Source organism: Rutilus rutilus (genome assembly GCF_951802725.1).
Source record: "Rutilus rutilus genome assembly, chromosome: 18".
In the NCBI taxonomy this organism is placed as follows: domain Eukaryota; kingdom Metazoa; phylum Chordata; class Actinopteri; order Cypriniformes; family Leuciscidae; genus Rutilus; species Rutilus rutilus.
Window position 1 is genome coordinate 17,250,738 of NC_140231.1, and position 24,853 is coordinate 17,275,590.

The 24,853-nt window shown below is 38.8% G+C and overlaps 2 protein-coding genes across 2 annotated transcripts; one reads left to right on the forward strand and one right to left on the reverse strand.

The window, feature by feature from the left end:
- Window positions 1–12,130: 12,130 nt before the first annotated feature.
- ppp1r14ba (protein phosphatase 1, regulatory (inhibitor) subunit 14Ba) lies at window positions 12,131–19,267 on the forward strand. The gene is made up of 5 exons (XM_084386986.1): window positions 12,131–12,748; window positions 12,885–13,081; window positions 16,874–16,957; window positions 17,235–17,267; window positions 18,158–19,267. The coding sequence occupies exons 1-5, from the start codon at window positions 12,703–12,705 to the stop codon at window positions 18,239–18,241; spliced, it is 444 nt and encodes a 147-aa protein (XP_084243112.1). The 5' UTR covers window positions 12,131–12,702; the 3' UTR covers window positions 18,242–19,267.
- On the reverse strand, window positions 19,121–21,343 carry fkbp2 (FKBP prolyl isomerase 2). Its single transcript, XM_084386987.1, has 6 exons — window positions 21,261–21,343; window positions 20,686–20,846; window positions 20,494–20,606; window positions 20,169–20,215; window positions 20,044–20,079; window positions 19,121–19,516 (listed from the first exon to the last, which is right to left on the reverse strand). The coding sequence occupies exons 2-6, from the start codon at window positions 20,842–20,844 to the stop codon at window positions 19,455–19,457; spliced, it is 417 nt and encodes a 138-aa protein (XP_084243113.1). The 5' UTR covers window positions 20,845–20,846; window positions 21,261–21,343; the 3' UTR covers window positions 19,121–19,454.
- Between the last annotated feature and the right edge of the window lie 3,510 nt (window positions 21,344–24,853).

Genomic DNA, 24,853 nt, shown 5'->3' on the forward strand with positions numbered 1-24,853 from the left:
GGGTGGTACCCTTTCAAAACTTACTAGTATGTACCATTTACATAATAGGCACACTTTAATTAAGAAAGTACACATAGAAAAGGTGTATCTTTTTTCTGAGAATGTATAATGAAATTCAGTGCACACAAAACAACATTGGTCCCCATTTACTCTCACTGTATTTGTATGTGTTCCACGGAAGAAAGTAAGTCATGGGGTTAGGAACAAAAATCATGACTGAATTTTCAGGTTTGTGTGAACTATCCTTTTAAGAAAACTTGATCATCTTTGAAGTTTTAAAAGAGTTTCCAAGGTGTTTTGAAAGCACATAAAGCTCTTTTATATCAGCAGAACAAGGAAAACTTGATTATTCATCATATGACCCCCTTAACAAATCAATGCCTGAATGGTGATAGTTCTTTTCGAGCTCTTACGTTCTCCCGAATGTTTGACAGATGGCTCCTGACTCTCTCTCATCCCCCTGCAGACCGATGAACAGCACAGTAGTACAAAACAGTCATTAGATGAAAAGAGGAACTGTTGTGGAGTGGAGAATGTAAATTACAAGAACAGAACAACACAACAGAAATCCCCATAGGGGAAGAACAGGAGGAAAAAAAGTTTTTTAAAAATCCTGTTCATTTGAAGAGCTACAAACACCTTAGCAAGTATGAGAGAAAGAATATGAGATGTAAAATCAATATAACACGCTCTCACTTATTATTGCTCAAGAACTACATGAAAGAAATATTCTGACAAGCATCTACTTATAGGCAGAGCAAAAGGACTACTGCAGTTGAGTTTGCTCTAAAACTGGACCGCAAGAAGAAAAATGTGTGTAATAAGACTGCATGCTGCAATTTCCCTGGTGATCTTCTTTGTAAAAAAGCTTCAACTGTAAAAAAAGCACATCCATCAGTAAAAAGAATAATTTACTAATTGATCTCCTCTTATATTTTTGTCTTCTGTAACTTTATTTTCTGTATGCATGTTATAGATATTATTATGAACAATTCAATGTGTAAAAACGCATTTTTCCATCATAAATATATATATTTAAATTACGTCATATGCTCTCATTGACAAATGTGGAACAATTACTTCATGCGTTCATGACCTCAAGGCTAGATTATTGTAATGCTCTACTGGGTGGTTGCCCTGCACGCTTAATAAACAAACTACAGCTGGTCCAGAACGCAGCAGCTCGAGTTCTTACCAGAACCAGGAAGTATGACCATATTAGCCCAGTTCTGTCAACACTGCATTGGCTCCCTATTAAACATTGTATAAAATTTTAAATATTGCTGATTACTTACAAAGCACTAAATGGTTTAGCTCTGCAGTACTTGAGCGAGCTCCTAGCACATTATAGTCCTTCATGTCTATTGCGATCTCAAAATTCCGGCCAGTTGATAATACCTAGAATATCAAAATCGACTGCTGTCGGTAGATCCTTCTCCTATTTAGCACCAAAACTTTGGAACAGTCTTCCTAACATTGTCCGGGAAGCAGACACACTCTGTCAGTTCAAAGCTAGACTAAAAACACATCTCTTTGACCTAGCATACACATAACACATTATAGACTTCTATAATTCAATGTTAGGCTGCATAGATTAGGTACTCGTTACATCATAAGAAGAATGGCGTCTACGCTAATATAGTCTCTCTGTTTATCCCGAGGTTTACCGCAGTCCAGAAAGAACTTAGTTTTCTGTTAAAACGGTGTCGTGTTAGCATAGATCATTGTGACGGAAGTGAATCAATCAAAACTAACTTTAGCTGGACAATAACTTTATTCTAGAGCTGCTATAAAGCCAAAACAATCTCTGTTACTTCATTTTCCTATTATCAATGTAAAGCCGCTTTGGAACAATCTACATTGTTAAAAGCGCTATATAAATTAAGATGACTTGACTTCTATTTTAAACATTTGTTTCGACCTTGTAATTTTGAATTAAAATATCATAAATCGACTGTCCATTGAACCGGCAGAATCTCTCTGGTTACGCATGCCAGAATCCAACCAGTGTTTAAACCCCACCCACAATCAACTGCAAGATAGAACCAACTTACTGCTCTACACTTTTTTCTTTTTCAATAATCCGTTTCACTCTGACTTACATTCCAATACTAAAAAACGTATGTTTGCTACTTATTTCTTATGTCAACTGTAAATGTTTACGTACAACATAACAGATACAAAATACATTCCCATTTCCCAGAATTCCATTACATGAATGGTGTTCCAAACAACATGAAACATGTTCCATATTCATTCCATTACGTGGCTCTCAAACATGTTGTTCCCCGCCTATTCCCACTTGAAAAACATTTGCATATCGTTAGCCTCATAGCATAATTGCCGAAGTCTTTTTTTTTATATATATATTACTTAGGCAATTATGCTATGAGGCTAATGATATATTCTCTCCTGAAAATCACCTAATGTCAAAAAAAGAATGTCAACATTTCCAGTGTATTTCTATTTTTAAGACGACATTGCAGAGAGCTAGTGTTTTATGCGGTGGAGAAAGTTGAGAGAAAAAATGCAATAAAAAAGAGAAATATTTATTGGAAACCAGAAATAGCGAGCGAAAGCAAAGGCCAGTGTTCAATAATGCATTTAAACCGGAGCACATTTCCCTCATAACAACAGCGTCGCTCTACACTTGAGATCCTTTGAACTCCTTTGAACTTTTTAAGCACATTTGGGCAGTCAAAAGAAATGAGAAGCTTATTTTCTTCCTCCAATCTTTCTATGTCCATCTTTGGCTCATTTTTCAAATAGATCCCTACTAACAACAGTGTTGAATTGTTTTGTACACGGACAAGCGTCTGCTACGGAATAATATGGCTAAATTGGACAAGACATTAACACTGACAGCAGGTACAAAGCGCTTTCATATCCCACTAGGAAATGAAGTGTTACCTGTTGAGTCTACGCTGATGCTGATGGTTGTTGTTCATAGAATCACCTTGTTAAAAAGAACAAGAATCTTCTTGATCGATGAGGAATCAGATGTTCATTGTTTTCAGCGACAGTCTGTTTTAGCAATCCACAGCTCTATTTTCAGATCACTGGGGAGACAAAAAAAGACACAGCTGCAGTGACAAACATTACAGTGGCAATTTCGAGTCATCAATCAGCGGCCGTGGCGAGAGACGGGCTGAAGTGGGGTCAGCTCACACCGTGCCTCAGAACTCACCCACAGTTGTTACAGAAAATGCATTCCACTCTGGCCAATTATAGCCGTCATGCTGTAGCCTATATCTCACAGCCAGCTCTGACAGGGCCAACAGGTAAGAAAAAACCCAGGATAGCAAATAAACTACATTTCTATGTCTTTCAGTGTGGAGAAAGCACAATAATTGCTAATTGAGAGCTTACAGCCTAATTTATTTGGGAAAAAAATGTCCAAATTAAGCATTAGCTTGGGGTCAGAAACCTTGGCATCTAACCAACAGATAAACAATTTCACTAATTTAGCTCAACATCCCACCGCACTTTGCAGGAAACAGAAATTCTTGTTATAAAATAAAATAAAATAAACCTTCCCCTTTATTCAGAGTCTGTAATTATATGTACAATATTCCCTTTCTGCCACAGAAAGCCCAGTTTGAATTAAAACGATGAAGAAAATGAAAGCGAGGTGGGAGGAGAGAGAAAGAGAGAGAGAAAAAGCTTGTTTCTTGAATCACTAGCTCAGGCAAGTTAGTCATCATATAGTGTCACTTCAGGGTGAGGATGATTCACATAGTGCAAACTAACACTGTAGTCTTACTGAACGCTCCAGAGCTTTCTAATATTAGGATACTGAGAAACAGAGCATTACATTTCTGGCTTTCTGAGGTGGTTGTTCCATCTTAACAGTTTTGTTGCTTTGAAAGTATATTGGTTGTAGTGTGTAGGCCTAAGCATCAGCCAAATTGAATAAGTATACATTTACATAGCACATATTTGTCACACTCAAAGCAGAGAGAGTGGAGGAATCTCTTCTAGGCTAGGGTGATGTGATGTCAGAAAACCCATCACATATCAATGGAAAGGTGAGTAACTGATAACTAGCCTATGTTATCCCTGTGTATTGGCCATATTTGAAGGCCAAATGGCAAAAATCTTCTAAACCTTAGAAGTAGCTACCTTAGGATTCATAGGCCCTGTTCACAAATCGCAGCCTAAACACTCGCGGTCTTCCTACGAATTTTCGCACTTTCATGACGTAGCCTAACGTCACTTTGACTGTCGGGAACAAGTCTGCTGCGGAGCTCGCTTCAGTGTGAAAAGTGCGTATCTAGGGGAACGCGTATATTGACCGCAAAGGGGGCGCTCGCGAGCACCCTTCTGAAACCTAAAATGACTAAATGGGACATATGGTCTCATGGAATTAACGGACACGCGGCAGCCATTGTAAGTCCACAAGATCGAAAGTGCATATGAAGTGTGCCGTTTTAGACAGGGCCATAATGATCGCAGTGTGTCAGGAGGACTCAGGACCTCAGTTTAACATCTCATTTAGCATTCACCATCACTATATTGGCACCTAGCGCCCCCTGCTGGTGTTACTAACACCTCTTCCAGCAGCAACCGTTACCCGCATGAAAAGGAAGTTGCATTAGTCTTTTCTTTTGCCTTTGTATTATTGTCTTTTCTCTATTGTACATATTTGAGTGAAACTACTTGAGAGTTGATTGGATCATGTTGTTTCGCCATTGCTGGGATCTCATGTGATTGACAGGTTGACCCGCCCTCGCGCAAGCGAATACGTCATCAGAGAAGAGAAAAGATGTCGCTGGAAGAGGGAGGGGAAGTTAAAAATTGTGTGCACGAAAAAAATATTTTATAATGTAGGCTACACTGCAATATATAAAATAAGAATTTCCCATTTTGATTTCATGATGACTTTAAATAGAATAGTTCATTTGACCATGCACCTGTGCTCGGATTACCCGAGATGGATCTTATGCGGAATGTTTTAATAAAAATTAGTGTCATTTTCAGCCTTGAATTCGTGTAAGCTTCAGGTGCACAAGGTCTGCATGAAATTAAAATTCACACTATCTAAAAGCATGCTATTAAAACCCATTTGTGCCCAAATTTTTCTGAATGGTTTCAGGCATATCATGTTTATAGGGTGTGAACATGTTCTGCATTTAATTTCCCCAGGTTTTTTTTTCTTTCTTTCTTTTTTTCAACAAACAACACTGAAACATAGTGTAGAACAAAGGGCAGCCATTAAGTTGCCCCAACAGGGCATTGTGTATCAAAAAGTTAAAATAAAATAAAATAAAATAAAATAAATAAATAGAACGGAAAAAAAATTACATCTATATAACAAAACAACCCAAACAAATAACAAATACCAATTTCTTTAAAAAAAACATTCGGAATGGGAAGTTATGTTATACGTGCATTTCTCGGATGCAAAGGAAGTGCGTCCATTACATTTTCGACTCCTCATGTAGGCTACTTTCTCCCTGTGTTGTGGGGCCAGTGGTTCAAGTTGTCAAATCTGGCAGCCTCACATATTGCAGAGCCCAACACTGACCTTCTTCCATACCCCTGTGGCCTCATCCCATGGCGCTGGAGGACCAGCCTTTGAAAGGAGAGGAGATCTCTGTCTCCCTCTTTACATGGTCTACTGTACAGTAGAGATGTCAGTTAAAGGGTTAAGTTATGTTTTAGGTAGGATATTTTGAAAGCAAAAAGCACTAAACAAGACCAATAACCTTGATTTATTAATCTATTAACACAGTATACCCCATTTCCCCATGATATGAACTTACAAGGCATTTGCCCACCGGCAACTAAAGTTGGCGTTTGTACTTTTGACTAAGTATACAAAAAACTATAGATCTCTTGTCTAGAGACCTTCATATATATATATATGCATGTGTGTCAACAAAAAATACTTTTTAGTAACATGAAAATCACCTTTCTTTGGGAGGGTTTGCCTTCGCCATGCTTCCTGGAAGTAGGGGTAGGAAGTTGACAGCCTCATGTGAAAGGAAGGAAGTGAATACCTTTTTTTCCTTCTTCAAATCCTTTATTTGGTTGTTTGCTTGCATGTCATTGAAACATAAAACATGGATAAAATCTAGAAAAATACTTAAAAGGAAAATGACAACTATACACTGCGACAACTATCATTGTGATCAATCAATTCACCCATGCATGTTTGACCTCATAATTCTTAAAATCAATCAAAATAACTAGAGTTTAGAAAAATTCTCTCTGGTGATGTACACTGGACATCTCCGATCATTAGTTCCATCGGGTCTCCCGTCCAAGTGCTGACCAGGCCCAACTCTGCTTCGCTTCAATGGAAATTCTACAGTGTGAAAGCTGCTGGTTAATTTCTGTCAGGGCTTAACATGAATGTCTTGAAACCCCGCACAGAATGGTCTTTGCTCTCTCCATGACTGACAGGTCCTCAAAGGAGGGAACATGACCCTCAAGAGAGACTAGATTAATGCTAAAAAGCCACACTGCTCTGGAAGATTTCCCACTGTGCCCCTCCTAAACAGCTCATACATGCTGAGGGTTAAATATAGAGAAAGAGAACTGAATGCTCAATTTGAACGTTATCCAATACTTAAAGCGAATGAGCCAATGGCAAGTGGTTATGCAACACTTCATGTTGCAGTTGGATTGTTTGGAAGGGCTCTTTCATCTCAAACACTAACATTATAATCCCAAACGGTTTGGAGAAGGCAACATGTACCAGCACTCGGTTCTGCCTTTCGAGTGGTTTTGTTGTGACTGTAGAGTGTGTGAGGGAGGCCCACAGGACCCAGAGCTCATAATCCAGAGCTGGCGTGTGGCACACAGGGGCCACTGAACCAATTACACGGTGCATTAAAAAGAAGGATAACGGCCTTGTTGGCTGCGATTTCAGCAGGGTCTGCCCTAGAAGCAGCAAATCAGAAATATAAAAACTGATTAACAGGCAATTTCAGACAACAGAGGATACAACTGTGTTTGGCAGATGGGGTTTTACTGCTTTAAAATTTGTTCTGTAAACAGAAGGAAGTTACTCTATTTGGATCCAAGATGATGATTCTGAGTGGATCTTTTTGTATGCTATTCATTGTGAACTAGTTAAAATGCATGTGGTGTTTTCATATTGCTGGAGTTGTTCTAAATCTGCATTACGTATTACATTTTTGACTCATTCATCTGTCAAGAACACTTTATTTTGTGTGACAAGTCAAACTGCTATCTCATTTGTATGTTTTTTTTTTTTAATAAGCAGCTACAATTCCAAACAAAAGATCTGCATTAGGCTACATAATGGCCTCTTCTCAGCAGTGTGGTTCGCGCAACACCCTTCACTGAAGTAAAGCGATCACATGCTGCCCTCTAGTGTTACACTGAGGTTTTAGATACTGTATACAACGGTGCAGACATATTTGGTCAATAACATAAAAAATAATATATATATATATATATTTTTTTTTGTTTTACTTTTATTCAGCAAGGATGCATTAAATTGATCCAAAAGACCATGTTAAATTCTATTCGATAAGGTAATTTTTTTTATTTCAAATAGATTGTGTTCTTTTAAACTTTCTATTTCTCATCAACGAATCCTGAAAATATCTATCAAGGTTTCCACAACAATACTAAGCAGCACAGATGTTTTCAACACTAATAATAATAATAAGAAATGTTTCTTGAACAGCAAATCAGCATATAAGACTGATTTCTGAAGGATCATGTGACACTTAAGTAATGGCTATTCATATTTACTAAATAAATTAAAAATGTTTTAATTACAATTGTAATAAATTACATTTTAAAATACATTAAAAGAGAAAACAGTTATATTTTAAGTACTAATATTTCACAATGCTTTTAAATCAAATAAATTCAGCCTTAGGGAGCATAGGAGACTTAACAACATAAAAAAATCGTACTGATTACTGGACAATGTAGGCTAGTATACAATTTATAGTATCACGTCATCAAATGTCATGTTGACGTCTTAGGCATGTATATGTGAGATACACACATACACAGTATATACATAGATACATACAACCAGATACATATACATGGGAACAGTCAAAGCAACCGAAGTTATACGCATATATAACTATCTGCAATGGGGGTTATAAACAGGTTGCATCTTTTCCGGTTCAGGACTTTTTAATGTGCTTTGTTAATTATAGAGCCGTATTACTCAAGATACCTTTAAAGGAGTGAGCAAAGATGAGCATAACATGCATAACGAGCATAGCATTTAAATAAAAAATAAAAATAAAAAAACACCAACAATAAAAATAACTAGCAAGATTAGCTGATTAACTTAAAGTCCATAGATATTACTGTCAGTTTGTACTGCCGTTAACACTTTCCCCAGAAATGCGGATGCACAACCCCTTCCTGTAAAAAAAAAAAAAAAAAAAACCTGTTGCTGAAACACCAAGAGGCAAACCAACCGACACCACAGCCCTGGGAGAGGATGGACCAGCCCTGGGAGAGGATGGAGAAGGTGTATGACACCGGGCAGTGAAAGCCAGAGTCATCTGGAAGCCGCAAAGACAATCATCTCCACCAGGATCCCCATCAGAACATGGAATGTAAGAACCATGTATGAGACTGGCAAAACAACCCAAGTGGCCACAGAGATGAGGAGATTCAACCTCACCATCCTGGGAATCATGAGTGGTTCTGGCCAGAGAAGGCTGAGATGGCGCGCCACACACTCAATGTGTGCCCTGATGCTGTCGAGGACAGCCCAGGGAGTGCTCCTTGGGGGGAGGTGCACGGCCCATGGATCACGTCAGCCTCCTTCTGCAGATCCAGTGCTATGCCCCAACAAACTACAGTGACAAGTCGGCAAAGGATGATTTCTACAGCAGACTGCTGACCATCATCCAAGACTGACCCAAACAAAACATCATCATTGTTTTGGGTGACTTTAACTCCAAGATTGGCAGAGGCAACAGGGGCTACGAGGAGATCATGGGGCAGCAGGGTTTAGGTGAGATGAATGACAACAGGGAGCGACTGGCCAACCTGTGTGCCACAAGCAACCTGAGGAAGCTTCTTCCATTACAGAAGGATACACAAGCCGACTTGGGTATCACCGGACCTGTTGACAGAGAACCAGACTGACCATGTATGCATCTCGAAGAAATTTCATAGGTCTCCTCAGGATGTACGTGTCAAACAAAAACTTCAAGCACAGCATCAGGTCAGACAGAAGGAACTACACAGAGATGCTGGCAACAGAGAGAGAAGAAGCAGCTCACTAAGGCAACACACGTCTCGTCAAGAAACTTTCAGGAAAGTTTGCCAAGCCAGAGAGACCAGCAAAAGATAGGGACGGCAGAATGATACCAGTTGAGGAAGGGCAAAAGAACAGATGGGTGGAGCATTTTGAAGAGCTGCTAAACCAACCATCTCCCCCATCCCCACCAGACATCCCGCCAGCCGCCAGTGACCTACCAATTGTCTGCAGTGCACCTACGAAGGAAGAAATCCACAGTGCCATCAAACAGTTATAGAAAAACTAGTCTGCAGGACCGGACAGTATTCCTGCAGAGGTGCTGAAAACTGACGTAGAGGGCAGTGTGGAGCTGCTCCATCCCCTCTTCAACAAGATCTGGGAAGAGGAGAAAGTGCCGACAGAATGGAAGGAAGGGTACCTCATCAAGCTGCCAAAGAAAGGCGATCTCAGTTGTTGCTCAAATTACAAAGGGATAACATTACTGTCTATCCCAGGAAAAGTGTTCAACAGAGTTCAACTGCAAGACCAAAAAGCTGGTTTTAGCAAGGGCAGGTCATGCACTGAACAGACTGCAATATTACACATCATCTTGGAGCAGTCGCTGGAGTGGAACTCGCCTCTCTACGTAAACTTCATTGACTATAAGAAGGCGTTTGACAGCGTGGATAGACTACTGTCTAAGCTACTGAGATGTCATTGAGTGCCAGAAAAGATCACAAACATCATCAAAAACTCTAATGAAGGGATAACCTGCAGGATAGTTCATGGCAGGCAACTCACAGACTACTTTCTAGTATGAATGGGAGTGAGGCAAGACTGTTTAATATTACCTTTCCTGTTCCTGCTGGCAATAGACTGAGTCATGAAGACATCCACACCTCAGAATAAAATGGCATCCAGTGGACATTATGGACACAATTGGAGGATCTCGACTTTTCTGATGACCTGGCCCTTCTTTCTCACACCCAACAACAGATGCAGGAAAAGACCAGCATCGTTGCAGATACCTTAGCAAGCCTCAACATCAATAGAGAGGCACTAAAGACCAACACAGCCAGAAACGGCCAACACGCTTGGAGAGGAGGCGCTAGAGGAAGTGGACAGCTTCTCTTACCTTGGTAGCATAATTGACAGGCATGATAACAGATGCGGATGTGAGAACACGAATCAGCAAAGCGAGAGCAGCTTTCCTCCAACTGAAGAACGTTTGGCGATCCTCTGAGATCAGCATCAATACCAAGACCAGGGTCTTCAACACCATTGTGAAGCCTGTCTTGCTGTATGGAGCTGAGACCTGGAAAACCACCAACACTGCCATAAAGAGAATCCAGGTTTTTCATCAACACCTGCCTCAGAAGGATCCTCAAGATCCGTTGGCCAGACAAGATCAGCAACGAAGGACTGTGGCAACAAACAAAACACCAACCCGTGGAAGATGACATCCTCCAAAGATGCTGGAGGTGGACTGGACATACCTGCAAGCCTGCAAGCCTGCAGACAGCATCACAAAGGCAAGCCCCCACCTGGAACTCCTAGGAAGACGGGCCAACCTGTCGTGTGATCTGTAGCCAGACTTGAGGAGGATGGGCCACACATGGGGGCAGCTGGAACGACTGGCCCAGGACTGAGACATCTGAAAAAACTTGTCGAGCCTATGCTTCTGATGAGGCCACAGGCAGAGAGAGAGAGCAAGAGACAGAGAGAAAGAGGGAGAGAGAGATGATTTGCGATGCACTAATTCTAATCTAGTATTCAAATTAGAATGTGTCAAATCCTTAAACTCTAGTGAAAAGTAAACCTGTAAACTTACGTATCTCCTCATAGATAGCAGAAAAGGATCATGGGTTGTGATAATAGAGTGTATAATTATTCATAAAGCACTAATGGACTTGGAACAAACTTTAGGATTTAAACAACATAACAGCTGGGAAAATACTGAAGATTAAAGTGCTTTACCAAAAATATGTGATGCACTAAGTGTATCTTGCCTCTTTGGTTTCCATTGTAAGTAGGCTACATTACTGTAAATGTATGTGTGTTTTGTTCGAATTTTAGTATTCATTTTAATAGTAACCTACTCAAATACTATGAACCCTAATTTCATGGCACTTTTTCGACCCTCTGAATTGCATTACTGATTGAGAACATTGAGATGAAACTAAGTTAAATGGATGGAAATTAATGGATGTTAGTAACATAATGATGAAAACATTTCACTGTGTCCTTATGGTAATATTTATATTGTATAATTTATAGGCTATTGTAATAGCCTACATACAGTTAATCTGGTGTTTTAGATCATCAGAAATATATGTAGCCATTAATGTCAATAAGAATAATGAATAACCAAATCAAATAATAATAAAGGAAAAGGACATTGTAAATGGACAAAGAAATAGCTTGAGGGCAGTGGACCCATTCAGATTCAGCTGATGCAGAAAGAATAGAATTTACTAGAGTGAATGAACCAATTAGGGTTGAATAAATTACATAATACACATTTTACGATGAAATGAAAAGACAGACGGAGGGTCACTTGGCATAACCGACAATGTGCGTGTGTGTGTGTGTGTGTGTGAGAGAGAGAGAGAGAGAGAGAGAGAGAGAGAGAGAGAGAGAGGGAGAGAGAGAAGGCACAGGATATTTGATTTGGAATAGTCCACATACAGGAAAGAGGGGTGGCCTGACAAATGGGGAGAATAACATTTCAGTAGGCTATATCTAACAACAGGCTATCGGTGCCTGAAATTATGAAAATGTATATGAACTAATAATCAATGTATTGGAACATTAGGCACAGCCTGCATTAAGACCAAAGGGAAACGTTGTGTGGTGGTATTTCATAGCGATGGGAGGTCCGACTCTTTAGCGATTCGGTTCTTTTAAACAGTTCGTTTCAAAGAAGCGGTTCAAATACCGATCAGCGCTGTCTTATCTAGCGCGTATTGCTATTGAATATTGCTATACCTTTTTTAAGGTGCACAGGCCTACTTTCAATTGCATCTCTGGTTTAAAAAGAATAGCCTAATGTGTTGTATTGCCGAGTCATAGCCTATAGTCAATCTGCATCCAGTATGTATGTTTTATTTGTAACATATCTGTTATTTGGAAAGCACTTGGACTTTTCACCCCATCCGTCAAATGACGTTTGCATCACGTGCATCAGTGACAGCATAATAATAGGCATACTACATATTACTATTTATGCGATATAAATATATTGTAAGATACAGGTTGTATAGTGTAAAAAATGGTAGTGTGCTAGTTGCGAGTGAGTTGCTGGATAGAGTCCGTTTTAGTGAACCGCTATAACCGACTCATTGAAAAGATCCGACTCAAACGAATGATTCGTTCAGTGCGGACACTTGGAGGCGCCCACTAACGTTTCTGTGACAATTGATGGAGCGATTTAGGGAAGATGGACTTTGATAAACCACGGCCACACAATTAGTCTGATGAATTCTTCTGTTTTCTAAGCTCCTTGTATGCCTGATCCCCATCTACCGTTGCAGACTCCTTGCAATCCAAAAGGTCTGTTCCATTTAAGAAAAGGGAGCCGGCACTTTTTTTGCAACATGCAATGGCTGTGCACATGACCAGCTCTGTCTTTTGAATTGATGCTCTAATTGATTAAACCTTTAAATCCACCTCAGCTTTCTTTTATCAGGGACAATGGCAGCGGTAACGAGTCCGGAAACGACACCTCAGCCCCGGGTCTATTTTCAAACACCTCCCGGTACCGAAGAAGAAGTGCCACAGAAGCAAGGACGAGTGACCGTAAAATATGACAGAAAAGAATTGAGGAGGCGGCTGAATTTGGAGGAGTGGATAGTTAGCCAGTTAATGAATCTGTACGACTGCGAGGTAGGACAAAAAACACTGTCATTGCTTTGACCGCGTGCAATCCTTTGTTGCAAAGAATGACAGCTCTTTCTTTACAGTCCTCGTGAACCGGTATCCCCCTCGCTCCATTTGTCATGTCCATTTTGCGCGATAGTTGCCTTGCTTTAATAAATCGATAGCTTATTAAGAGCAGCATGGCATCTTTCAATTCTTTGTCTTTATTTTGAACCGATTGTTGATTTTATGGTTATGCATTTACACATGGAAGGGCGTGGCATTATAGAACTACAGACAAAGCCATAAAACAAAGGTGAGCCTCTTGGACAGGTGCTGCGAGGGAAAAAAAATTGGAGCACCTAATGATTCCTTTATGCATAATGCATCTATTCATATTTCATATTGATTGCCTTATTTGTTAATGTGACGGATCTATATGAGGATGGAGCTCCAGCTGCATTAACAAAGACATGGATTCCAATCCTTTTCCAAATATATTTATGTCTACAGATGCACAAAACCCAGATATTGCTGATTAGGATTTTGATGTCTATTGCACATATATACAGTAGGTGACACTGGTCAGGATGGGTTTTCTGTCTTTCTTTCGGCCCCCTGGGATGTTTGGGATCACCCTTCTAGCCATTGTGATGATGTCATCTGTTCAGACATGCAAAGCATGCTTCACTTTGAGCTTGACTTAACCTCCAGGGCTAATATAACTGACCTAGATTATGTGGTGTAAAACTAGGCAGCTCTTGAAATGAGATTGTTCTGTATGCGCTTTTCAGCCCAGCGGTAGGCCTCATCCTGAGCTAAAATCTGGCTTTGGGAATTCACATTTCGCTTTGTCTCATTGACACTATACGGAGTGGCCTGACTCCTTTGTATTTGTTTGAAAGCCTGCTTTTCTGGTGATAAGTATCCACTGACTAATGGTTTCTGATATCAGAATACTACAAATTACAATAATATTCATATAATAAGAAGATAATAGAAGCACACATATTTAGACTTGGGAAATGTCATCTGAATCCCACAGGTTATTCATATATTAATGTGGTCTGACAGGAGAACTCGTCCATTATATTGCTAGTCTCAGCGATGTTTGGTCCAATTAGGTTGATGTTTAGAATGCCCTGAGCAAAAACTGAAGAGAAATGTGTGTACCTAAGAGGATAACGATGCACAGTGACAAATTACATAATCACATTTTTTTTATCGTGGCCTTTTTTCAGAGTAGCACGGACAAAGGTAGGCTCAAATGTATTTTTGTTTAATGGTTAGATCTGTGGCTTTCAAATCATCCACTGAGACAATGTTGTGCCAATAATGGCTGTGTTTTACAGTCAGGTGTACTTTGGACATTTTTTCACTGAGCTCACATTATTTAAATGCAAGTGTGTGATCTGGCTGGGTGATCTTGGCTACTTAGTAAATAAATAAATCAGCATACGTAAGTATTTACACTATTGTTCAAAAGTTTGGGGTCAGTAAGATTTTGTAATGTTTGTTTAAAGGCTGCATTTATTTAAACAAAATAAAAACAGTAATATTGTGAAATTAATTTTCAAATGTATTTTATTCCTGTGATGATTACTCCAGTCTTCATTGTCACATGATCCTTCAGAAATCATTCTAATATGCTGATTTGCTGCTCAAGAAACATTTCTTATTATTATCAGTGTTGAAAATGGTTGTGCTGCTTAATATTTTTGTGGAAACATATTTTTTTTCATGATTCTTTGATGAATATAAAGAAAGAAAAAAAGAAAAATCTTTTGCAACATTATAAATGTATTTACTCTCAATAAAATGTGTCCTTGCTGAATAAAGATATTAATTTCTTTAACCAACAACCAATAAAAATAAATAAATTTAAAACCCATGCTGACCCCAAACATTTTAATGGTAGTGTATATTTAATTAGAATGTAGGAAATCGGTTGCCTGGGACATCAGTCAGTTATACGGTTTGCAGTCTTTATACAAAAGTATGTAAAATAATCTTTTTTTCTACTAGCCTGATTTGGTCTGACAGTGTTTTACTCAATATTTACACTGTCCACAACACATACAATTACATATAATTAGATTTAATTTTTTGAAATTTTGATCTGAAAATTATATTATAACTCCATGACAGCTATAAATGTATAAATCCATGACAGCTATACATTTATAAACCCACTGAGAATGATGGAAGAGGCACCAATATGCACTCTTTAGTAGGAGAAGGTAAGAAGGTGTCAGTAGGCCTGTGTAATCCACATTATTGTGTCCTGATTTGGCCACAGAATACCATGATTGACCAGTCAGAATGAAGTATTCTAAAGTATCCAATGCTATGCACTTCCCAGTACTATTACTGGCTCCTGAAGTGCTGCACTAGTCTGTAAATATTAAATGAATGTGGTGCACTGATCTCCAGCTGATCACCGTGACTAATAGATGCAGGAGAAAGTGTTTTAATTCACGAGTAGCACCACTGGGAAGCTTTTGTAAGTTGTAGTGTGCTAGAGCGACTCTTCAAAATGGGTCAGTGTGAAGGGTTTTATAACAGACCTGATTCTTAATGACTGCAACAGCACATACACTTGAAGAAAAACTTGCGACAATTCCTTCCACAGCAACTTTCCTCCCCCGTCTTCTTCCTCAGCACACATAAACTAGCAAAATAGCACTGCAGGAAACTGCAAAATGAGAGTAAATCTCTGATGGAAAGCTCCTTTCTGTGACTGCAAACTAGCTGCAATAAGACATAGAAATCCAGAGTTGTACACAGCAGAGGTTGAAGCTCTGGTTGTGCTTTTATTCACTTATTGTATCTCAATCTAATAAGACATCAGACAGCATGGTCTGGATATTGTGGTGTTGTCTTTGTAAGCCAACAGGAAGTGAATGGAGATTGTTTTTGTCACAAGCATATGCACACACAATAAATCGCACATGGACATGAGGATCAACCCATCCTGTTGTGCAGAGAGGATGTCATGCACAAAGGCCAGAGATGGCTTAATTTCTGTTCTCAGATGAAAAATGCTTGTCACTGGGGCAGTTTCCTCAAAGGGATAACTTCTTATCTTATCTGCCACTAAAAGACACATAGTAGTACCTTAGAGATAGTCCACCAAAAAAATTTGGACTTATGTAAACTTCCTTATGTAGAACAGAGAATATATTTTGAAGAATGTTGGTTACTAGTTTCAGTTCCCATTGACTTCCACTTCCGTTCTCTTTATCATTAACCCTCATCCTCTCCTCACATTCTGTAACAAATCCTTCCCTTGTGGGTCAATGTAAAAAAGAAAAAGAAAATTGAATTTCGGGTCAGAATTGACCCGAGGGAAGGATGAGTTAACGTGGTGCAGTTTTATCACTTTAAATGCTTGAGCTCTTCACAGCAGAATGGATTCTGATCGGCTGTCAGTGTTTTATTGTTCATCAGCTGGAAAAATATCATTATGAAAGTGATTCCAGCGATATTGTTCCTCTGTGCTGTTAAAAAGTCATAATTGCGTGATATAGTCGCAATTGCGAGTTATAAAGTCATAATTGCGTGATATAAAGCCAGAATTGAGTTTATATCTTGCCATTCTGTTTCTTGCAAGTGAGAAAAAGCCAGAATAGCAAGATGTAAACTTGCATAATTTTTTTTTTTTTTTGCTATAAAAAGTAGCAGTTATCTTTAAAACAAGCTTCCATAAGTTCATGATCTGACCGCCTTTCTGTGGCTTGTGAATTATTCACATTCACTCTTTTTTTTTTAACAGGAGCCCCCATTAACATCTCTCATCAGTGCTTCTGTATTTTGCAGGAAGATGAGGTGCCTGAGCTGGAAATAGATGTGGATGAGCTTCTGGATCTGTCCAGTGACGTCGAGAGAGCCATTCGAGTGAAGGTATAATCAGATTTACTAGATTCCGTTCGCTTCAGATATCTCCCCCTAAGAACATTACACAAGACTTTCACCCCTCTCTGCTGAATTGCGCTCCAGTAAGCGTCATCTGCAGGTGGTTTGACAGTAATCCTTCCAGTCGCAAGCTCTTCTTGAAGACTGACTTTTCAGCAGGAGATTTATTTCATCATTTTGTGTCAGCTTTCATTGGTACACAGTTGGAAACACAGCAGATTAGTCTGAAAGTCATTAAGTCTCCATTTCCATTTTTGTTTTTCAGATGCTGCTGGTCGACTGTTATAAGCCTAATGATGTAAGTGCCATTTTGAATATTAACAGCTTTAGCAATTAACTTCATTACAGGAAGCCGTGTTATTCTCCGAGCCATTGAGTCTCTGGAGAGAAATGTGCTTTTTCTCGCCTTAAAGGAGAACTCCGGTCAATTTTAACATTGAGCTCATTTTTTTGTAAATTTGGAGTGCTGTCAATACAGAGAACAACGACAAAAATCGGTGTTGCCTACACCGTGTTATCCTCTTTTTAAAATTTGCACCCTGTTGACTTCAATGGGGCAAGTTTTAAACCTGCTTTTAGCCTCTTAACATCCTTGATGTGTCATTACAAGTGCACAGCCAATGTGAGTGATTCCTTCAGAGTGAACACGGTGAATCTGACTGCAGCAGATGTGAAAGATTAATAAATATGATGTTATTTCAGCCAGCGCAAATACCTGTGTTTTCTTCCTGTTTTCGGTCGAAGTCCATAGTAATCGATTGTCGAGTTCACACGCGTGATCATAGGTAACTAAACCTATGCGTGTGAACTCGACAATCGATTACTATGGGGTTCGACCGAAAACAGGATGTAAATACAGGTATGTGCGCTGGCTGAATAAACATAATTTTTTATATATTTCTTTCACATCTACTGCAGTCAGATTCACCCGTGATCACTCTGAAGGAATCACTCACATTGGCTGGGCACTTGTCACATCAAGGATGTTAAGAGACTAAAAGCAGGTTTAAAACTTGCCCCATTGAAGTCAACAGGGTGCAAATTTTAAAAAGAGGATAACACAGTGTAGGCAACACCGATTTTTGTCGTTGTTCTCTGTACTGACAGCACTCCAAATTTACAAAAAAATGAGCTCAATGTTAAAATTGACTGGAGTTCTCCTTTAATTCTCCTTCTGGCCACCTGCAGGACTTTGTGGCGGCGCTGCTGGAGAAGGTCAGAGGGATGCAGAAACTGAGCACCCCACAGAAGAAAGGGGAGCTGACACCATGAGGTCATGTCAGCTCCTCCCCCCACCACAAAAACAACCTGTCACTCCAAACCCAGAGGAGAGATGCAGGCATGCAGACCCAACCACTAAACCACAGCGTCTGTCAAACGGAGATCAATGATACGAGCCCAGCCAAGCCAACCTCAGCTACAGGTTGACCAACTGTTTTTACTTCGTCTTAGTACTGTTTCAGCATATCTTACATGTAGAGAGTGTGGTAGTGTCCCTTTAGCTTAAAACCCCTGTGGTGATTTAGGGAAAGGAATCGAATGGTTGATGTTACGGTTACACTGTTCACTAATACACTTTTTTTTTTCAGCCTTGTGACTTGGCTTGATGTGTCTGTCTGTAATCATATAGGAAGTTAGAACAAAGCTGATTTCTTTTTACCCCCTTTTTTGACGGTCTCTCGCATCTGCTGTCTTTCGTAAGGGGCGAAACGATTTTTTGCAGGCCAGAAAATATTAGTTTTAGATATAGGGTTTCAGATTTTAGGGTGTGTTGATGTAAGTTGGGAAGAGGGAGGGGGATGAGAATTGTGAACTTGTGTTTTTTGTAAGCCATTTTTAATCTACCATTTCTAGGAAGAAAAACACACACACACACACACACACACACACACACACACACACAAAAGGTCTGTGCTTAGTACTACTGTTTTTAAAAATCATTTGACTGAGGAAAATTAAACTAGTTTGAAGTTCTTTAAGGATGAAGAGTAGCAATACTGATTGAGTGAATTTGCCAATTTGTTACATCTGATATTTTTACTAACTTTACAAAAAAGAAGAGTATGCCAAATTGTAATGAAGGCTATGAATGAAGATGCTTTGGTGGTGTAGGCCCAAGGTCAATACTAAATCAAGCTCAAAGCCCGCATATCTTTTGTAAATAAAACGTTTATTCAATTTCAAGTGAACACTTTAAGAAACTGTTTAGACCTTGTTGGAATGGCAAAAACTGTACTGTGTGCACTCTCACAACCAAATACATGTAGTAAGGCTCTCAAATAAAGAATGGTGCTACATACATGTCGACGTCATTCTTTTTCTAGAAAGGTAAACATCAAAAAAAAACATACTGAAAGTGTGATTACCGAGCTTATTCTGTTTTTGTAACCTCTTGAATAACTGAAAAAGGTCTTTAACTTTTAACACCTGAAATTGCTATGTAGGTACATCCAGTACAGCAGTGTTTGTTCCCACATATCTGTCACTATAAGTCAGATCTTCTCTCAATGCTCAACAGTTCTACTTCAAAGATGAGTGTGGCTCCACCTAGAGGGAAAACAGCAGAGATTTCAAATGTGAGACAGAACGTGGTACATACATTGTCCAACACAATTTTCAAAGATAATATTTGGAAATATTCTCTGCTATAATTGTGACAGCAGCTTTTTTTAAATAAAGTGGGAAATAAAGAGAAGTAAGAGTTTATGTATTTTCTTTTGGCATTTTAATTAAGTTAGTTTTTTATTTTACGAATAATATTAAATGTATTAATAATAATAATGTATTCATTTGAAAGTTTGCTGAGGCCCTTCAGCCACATTTAAAAGTATATAAATGTCACTGTGTAACCACAGTGGCATCAGTGAGGATATTTGCTAGATATTTTCTCAGAAATAACTTCACGTTTCCTTTTTATCTAACTGGTGTATTGCATATACTTTTTTATCGTGAAAGACCTGCTATAGATCCCTAACAAGTAAAGCTTTAGTCTTTTATTTATTGTAGAGAAAATATAAACTGTTAATGTGCTTATTATCAGACTCAAATTTGGATTGGACTGTGCATCATCTTACCTGGAATTTTAGGCGGTGCTCCTCTATCGCCATAACCTGTAGTTTATAAAACAGTCATATATGCTTAAAATATGGACTGAAATTTTTTTTTTTTTTAAACACGAGACATATTTTTCCATACTCACCAAGCTCAGAGGGAATAACCAGCTTCCTCTTCTCACCCTCACACATCCTAAGAGGAAAGAAAAGGAATGGCACATGCTAAATGGGCTTTTTATAAAACGAGACAGCAAAGATATGACAGGTAATCACATGGAGAAAGGGAATAGGACGTCAAACTGGAGCTCATTTGCAGAGCACTAGGCCACAGCACCGACACATGCTAATATATTTAACACAGTTGCTAATTCCTCTTTATTAGACTAACTCTTAAGTTCATGTCTTTAAATCCCAATACTGACTGAGAAATGATCTCAGAAGATCTGGAAATGCAGAAGTACTGCTGCTCACCCCAACAAACCCTGATCCCAGCCCTTGATGACCTGCCCCGTGCCAAGAGTGAAGGTGAAGGGCTGATTCCTCGGTATACTGCTGTCAAATTCTGTCCCATCCTCCAGTTTCCCCTGCACATAAAAAAAGACAGGTAAAATAAGACATTTTGGGGGATGAATAACATTTGGGTCAGAGAAGTATGACACTTACAGTGTAGTGCATGTTCAACACGTCTCCCTTTCGGGATTTGATAGGACAGTTGTCCACTCTTTTCTTGATTCCGATCTGCAGCTTTTTCTTTTCAGCCCCCTGCACAAGTGCCATGGGGATGGACATCAGAGTGACAGCTAATAACAAATTCATCTTCATGTCTGTGGAAAAAAAGACGACAGAACTCACAAATGACAGAAATTAATCTTTGACCGCTACAATATACCGTAAGAGTGTTAATCTGTGTTCATGCGCAGGCTCGTTATCGTTTAATTGATTCAGTAAACAGTTGCGTCAGAATCAGTAGGCCTCTAATAAGCTTTTAAAAAGTCATCTATAAGGTGCATTTTAACTAGCAAAAGATAATCATACCAGTTTTTGTAGCGTGCTGGGTTTATTTTAGAGGAAGTTAATTGGATGACGGCTACGGTTTTCGGAGGAACCATGTTTACTAGGATTTTTCGCAAACTGTATCGTGTTTTATAGATTTAGTCGCCTGTAAAGAGAGACGCCAGGAGAAATTTTCTTTTTGCAGTCCTCTGAATGCTTAACTGATTCATTAAAAGATACATTACCTGTATAATATACTCGTCCGTCCCGAATCTCAGAATGAGTCTATCATTAGGAAGTGACGTCAGCGAACGTGGCTTCCTTTAAGCTTTACAAATTTCAGTACGTCAGATTCTTTTAGAGGTTTAAGAAATAAAAAAAGAAAACTAAATGTATTTTGAATGCATTGAATATTTACCTTAATACTATGCCGACAAACAAGACGTGGCAATATTATAGGTAGCTTCAAGGAAATACTTGGCTGGTTAAACGGGACTTTTATTCTGTTTCCCGCTCAAATGAAGGAGATTGCACACACGGGGGCGCTATTTCCTCATGAATTACTTTCTTATTTGTTGCCATACAAGAGCTTAAACCCTTGTGATAAACTTTAAAAACACGTTAACAATGTTGTTTTCTAAGAAAAGCGTTTTAATGAAGATGAGGAGTAAAATTAGTTAGGAAATCTTTATTTGTGTAGTGGAAGAAAAGCGTTTTAATGAAGATGAGGAGTGAAATTAGTTAGGAAATATTTTTTGTGTACTGCAAAGTATAACGTTAGGTTTTAAGGGTTTGAAATTAACACCCGTCTAAAAATTAACTTTGGCGGGTAACGCTGTCAAATCACTAGCCAATTTGGCGTGTTAGTCTACTCATTTTGCTGGGGAAATTAGTGTCAGCGAGTCATCGTGATCTATTCTACGGATTTCTGGCTAACTTGAATTTACACGTCACCAAGCAACAAATAACGGCGCGCTTGTTCACTGCTATTTAAGTAATAGCGAAGATTAAAAAGCATTTGGTTAACAGAAAAGACATTGCTATTTTCCAACATCCTACATGTTCTTTGTAGCCTACTGTATTGATCTGTTCACCTAAAACACAGTTTTGTTTAAAAAAAAAAAGAAGAAAAAAAGATGAGAATGAATGAGGAAGGGAGGAAATTGCTGGGTGACAGGATTTTGTTTGAATAAGAAATTAATGTATGAAATCCAAATTTTAATATAAGATGTGACCGTTTTAATAGTTCATTTCTTTCTCTCTTTTTTGGCTAGCAGAAGTTCTGAATGGGCGGTAACTTAAACATTTAGAAGCCAATTTGGCCGGTGGGTGAAAAAGTTCATTTCAACCCGTGGTCTTATGTAAGCAAAGGAGATGTAGCTATTGTATAATGTAGGCCTACTGCAAAATGCTATAAGTTATAAATATCTTTATACCATGCCTGACAAAAGTGCTGAAAATATTTTGTATTCAATAGCAACAAGCTCTAAATAATTTGCCCTCAATGAAAATTAGATCTTTTTAGATTATTTTTGACCTAACTCGTTTATCACATTGATTTGAATAAGATAATCTTGTACCATATTGATATATACGTGTATTAACATAACAGTTAATTAAATACTACATTACATCAATGTTTCCCAGACTGCAGGGGGTTTGTGAGTTTAATGAAAAGCTATTAAGTATTAAATAATTTAAAAAATATATTAAAGGGGATCATTTAAAATAAATCAAGACATTTCCTAAAAAAAGATTGTTTACCTGCATGTCATGTGATTTCTAAAAAAGATTAATGTTTACCTGCATGTCATGTGACCATTATCCAATATCAGAGAACCATGAATTTAATTAAATTATTATTGACTTACTTTTATTATTGACCTAACTTATGAATAAAAAATGTAGGGGGGTATTTATTTCAAGTAAATATATTAAGTCAAAGAGATTCAGCTGACACAAAAGTTGGGGAATCCCTGCATTGCATGTAATTAAGAAATTATGTAAATGTGTACATTTTTTATGTGTTTGAAAGACAAAAGCCTTCCAGAGACAGAAATACATGGTTAAATGACTCACTGAATGATTATTCAAACAATAATGAATGTGTTCGTCAGGAGCTGATTAGATATGCACTGTTGCAATGTTGAGAAAAAACTTCTTAATGTGAAATGATTTCTGTAAATCCACTGTGTCTCAGTGTTCAGTGATAGTCACATGACTAATAGTGGCTGGTCTGTGTGCAATTCCAAAAACCTGGAAGATCTTCGGAACGTATAGCCTATAAGCAGTAGTCTTTTATAGAAAAGAAAATGTAAAATATAACAAAGAAGTAGAAATCAATGAATAATGAATAATTTACTACCATCATTGAAATAACTTGTAATCCTGTAATCATTAGAAAAGTGTATTGTCTGATTTTACACGTCCAGTGATCAGTTACAACCATAGACTGTAAAAAAATATGGACGACGCCCCTTCGCTCTCTTCCATTGATGAGAACTGAAGCCGCCAGAGTCCCGATATGGCGCTGACATATTGGAACTTGAGTCTGCGCAGTAGCGATCTCGGGACCAGACCTGCGCAGTCGTGAGCAGGAAGTAAAGCCACGAAATCAACGCTCCGCCCTCACTCTCGCAGAATGCACTGAGGGAGAGTGGATTCTGCACACTTTTTTACAAATTGATTGCAGTTAGACAAGAGGCTTGTTAAAATAAAGTAAATACAATCTCCTCAGTCCTCCGAAGATCCCGAAAAAATGTCCGTTGGTGCTTCAGTGACTACTTCGCTCAGAGAACCTGTCAATCACAGCTGTCAATCATGACGTTACACCACCGCATCACGTAACTAACTAAAAACCAACTTATTTTTGAAACGGACACTTGAACTTACATCAGCGTGATAAAAATGACAGCAAATGAAATAAACCATCTTTGGAAAAAAGATATTTGAAGTGTAATTTAATTGTTTAGTTGGTCTCACGTCCCGTTGAATAACATGGGAAGGCGGGACTTATAACCTATACTAGGACCAGTCACCGGGGGGCGATCGAGACGTTTTGGCTTCACTTTTGAGGGCTTGTGCGGCACGCTTGGTTACAACCAGCACTGGCTTTACAGGGTTAAAACTACAAGTGGCAGAAATCTTCTCAGGGAGTGTGGCACATCTCCACCCTGAACAAAAGCATCATCATAATCACTTCATTCATCTCTGTCTGAAGGTTTCTCATTTCAATCCCATGAGTCACATGTGACTGTACTGTATGTGACCGCAATAAAAAAAGATTTCCGTTGCTGTGGGTGACCAAAGGTGGGCAGACAGCCTTCTTCATTCTATCATTTGACTCTCTCTCCTGTGGCTTGTTTCAGTGAGATGGACTGAATGCAAATGAGTCAGCTGCTCTCCCCAAAATTATCCTCTCTTTCTCCCTCTCAACTGTCTCTTACTGCCCCGATAAATCACAACAGACTCAATCTATGGCCGCCGGTCGTGTTGCATTTGACCTTAAATGAATAAATTATTACAGGCTTCAGCAGATGTGCAGTAATCATGCTGTGCCTACCAAATGTCGCCATCACAGATTGTTGGTTAAAATTAATTGAAGACTTTACATTCCCTCGACAATGTGTTCATATCTTATTTGAGAATTGAATGCTGCTCTACATCGAGGACAGTGGTTGTTTGAGTACTTGCAAATGAAAGTTTGTACCTTAATGTAGCAGAACTCAAAGTGAAAAAGCAGAACTTCCAGGTACAGTAGCCTATATGTTTACTAGAAAAGTTTTCGTGTTACGTTCTCCTTATCGAACGCAACAGCGCCTGCCCGCTTTTTCCAGTG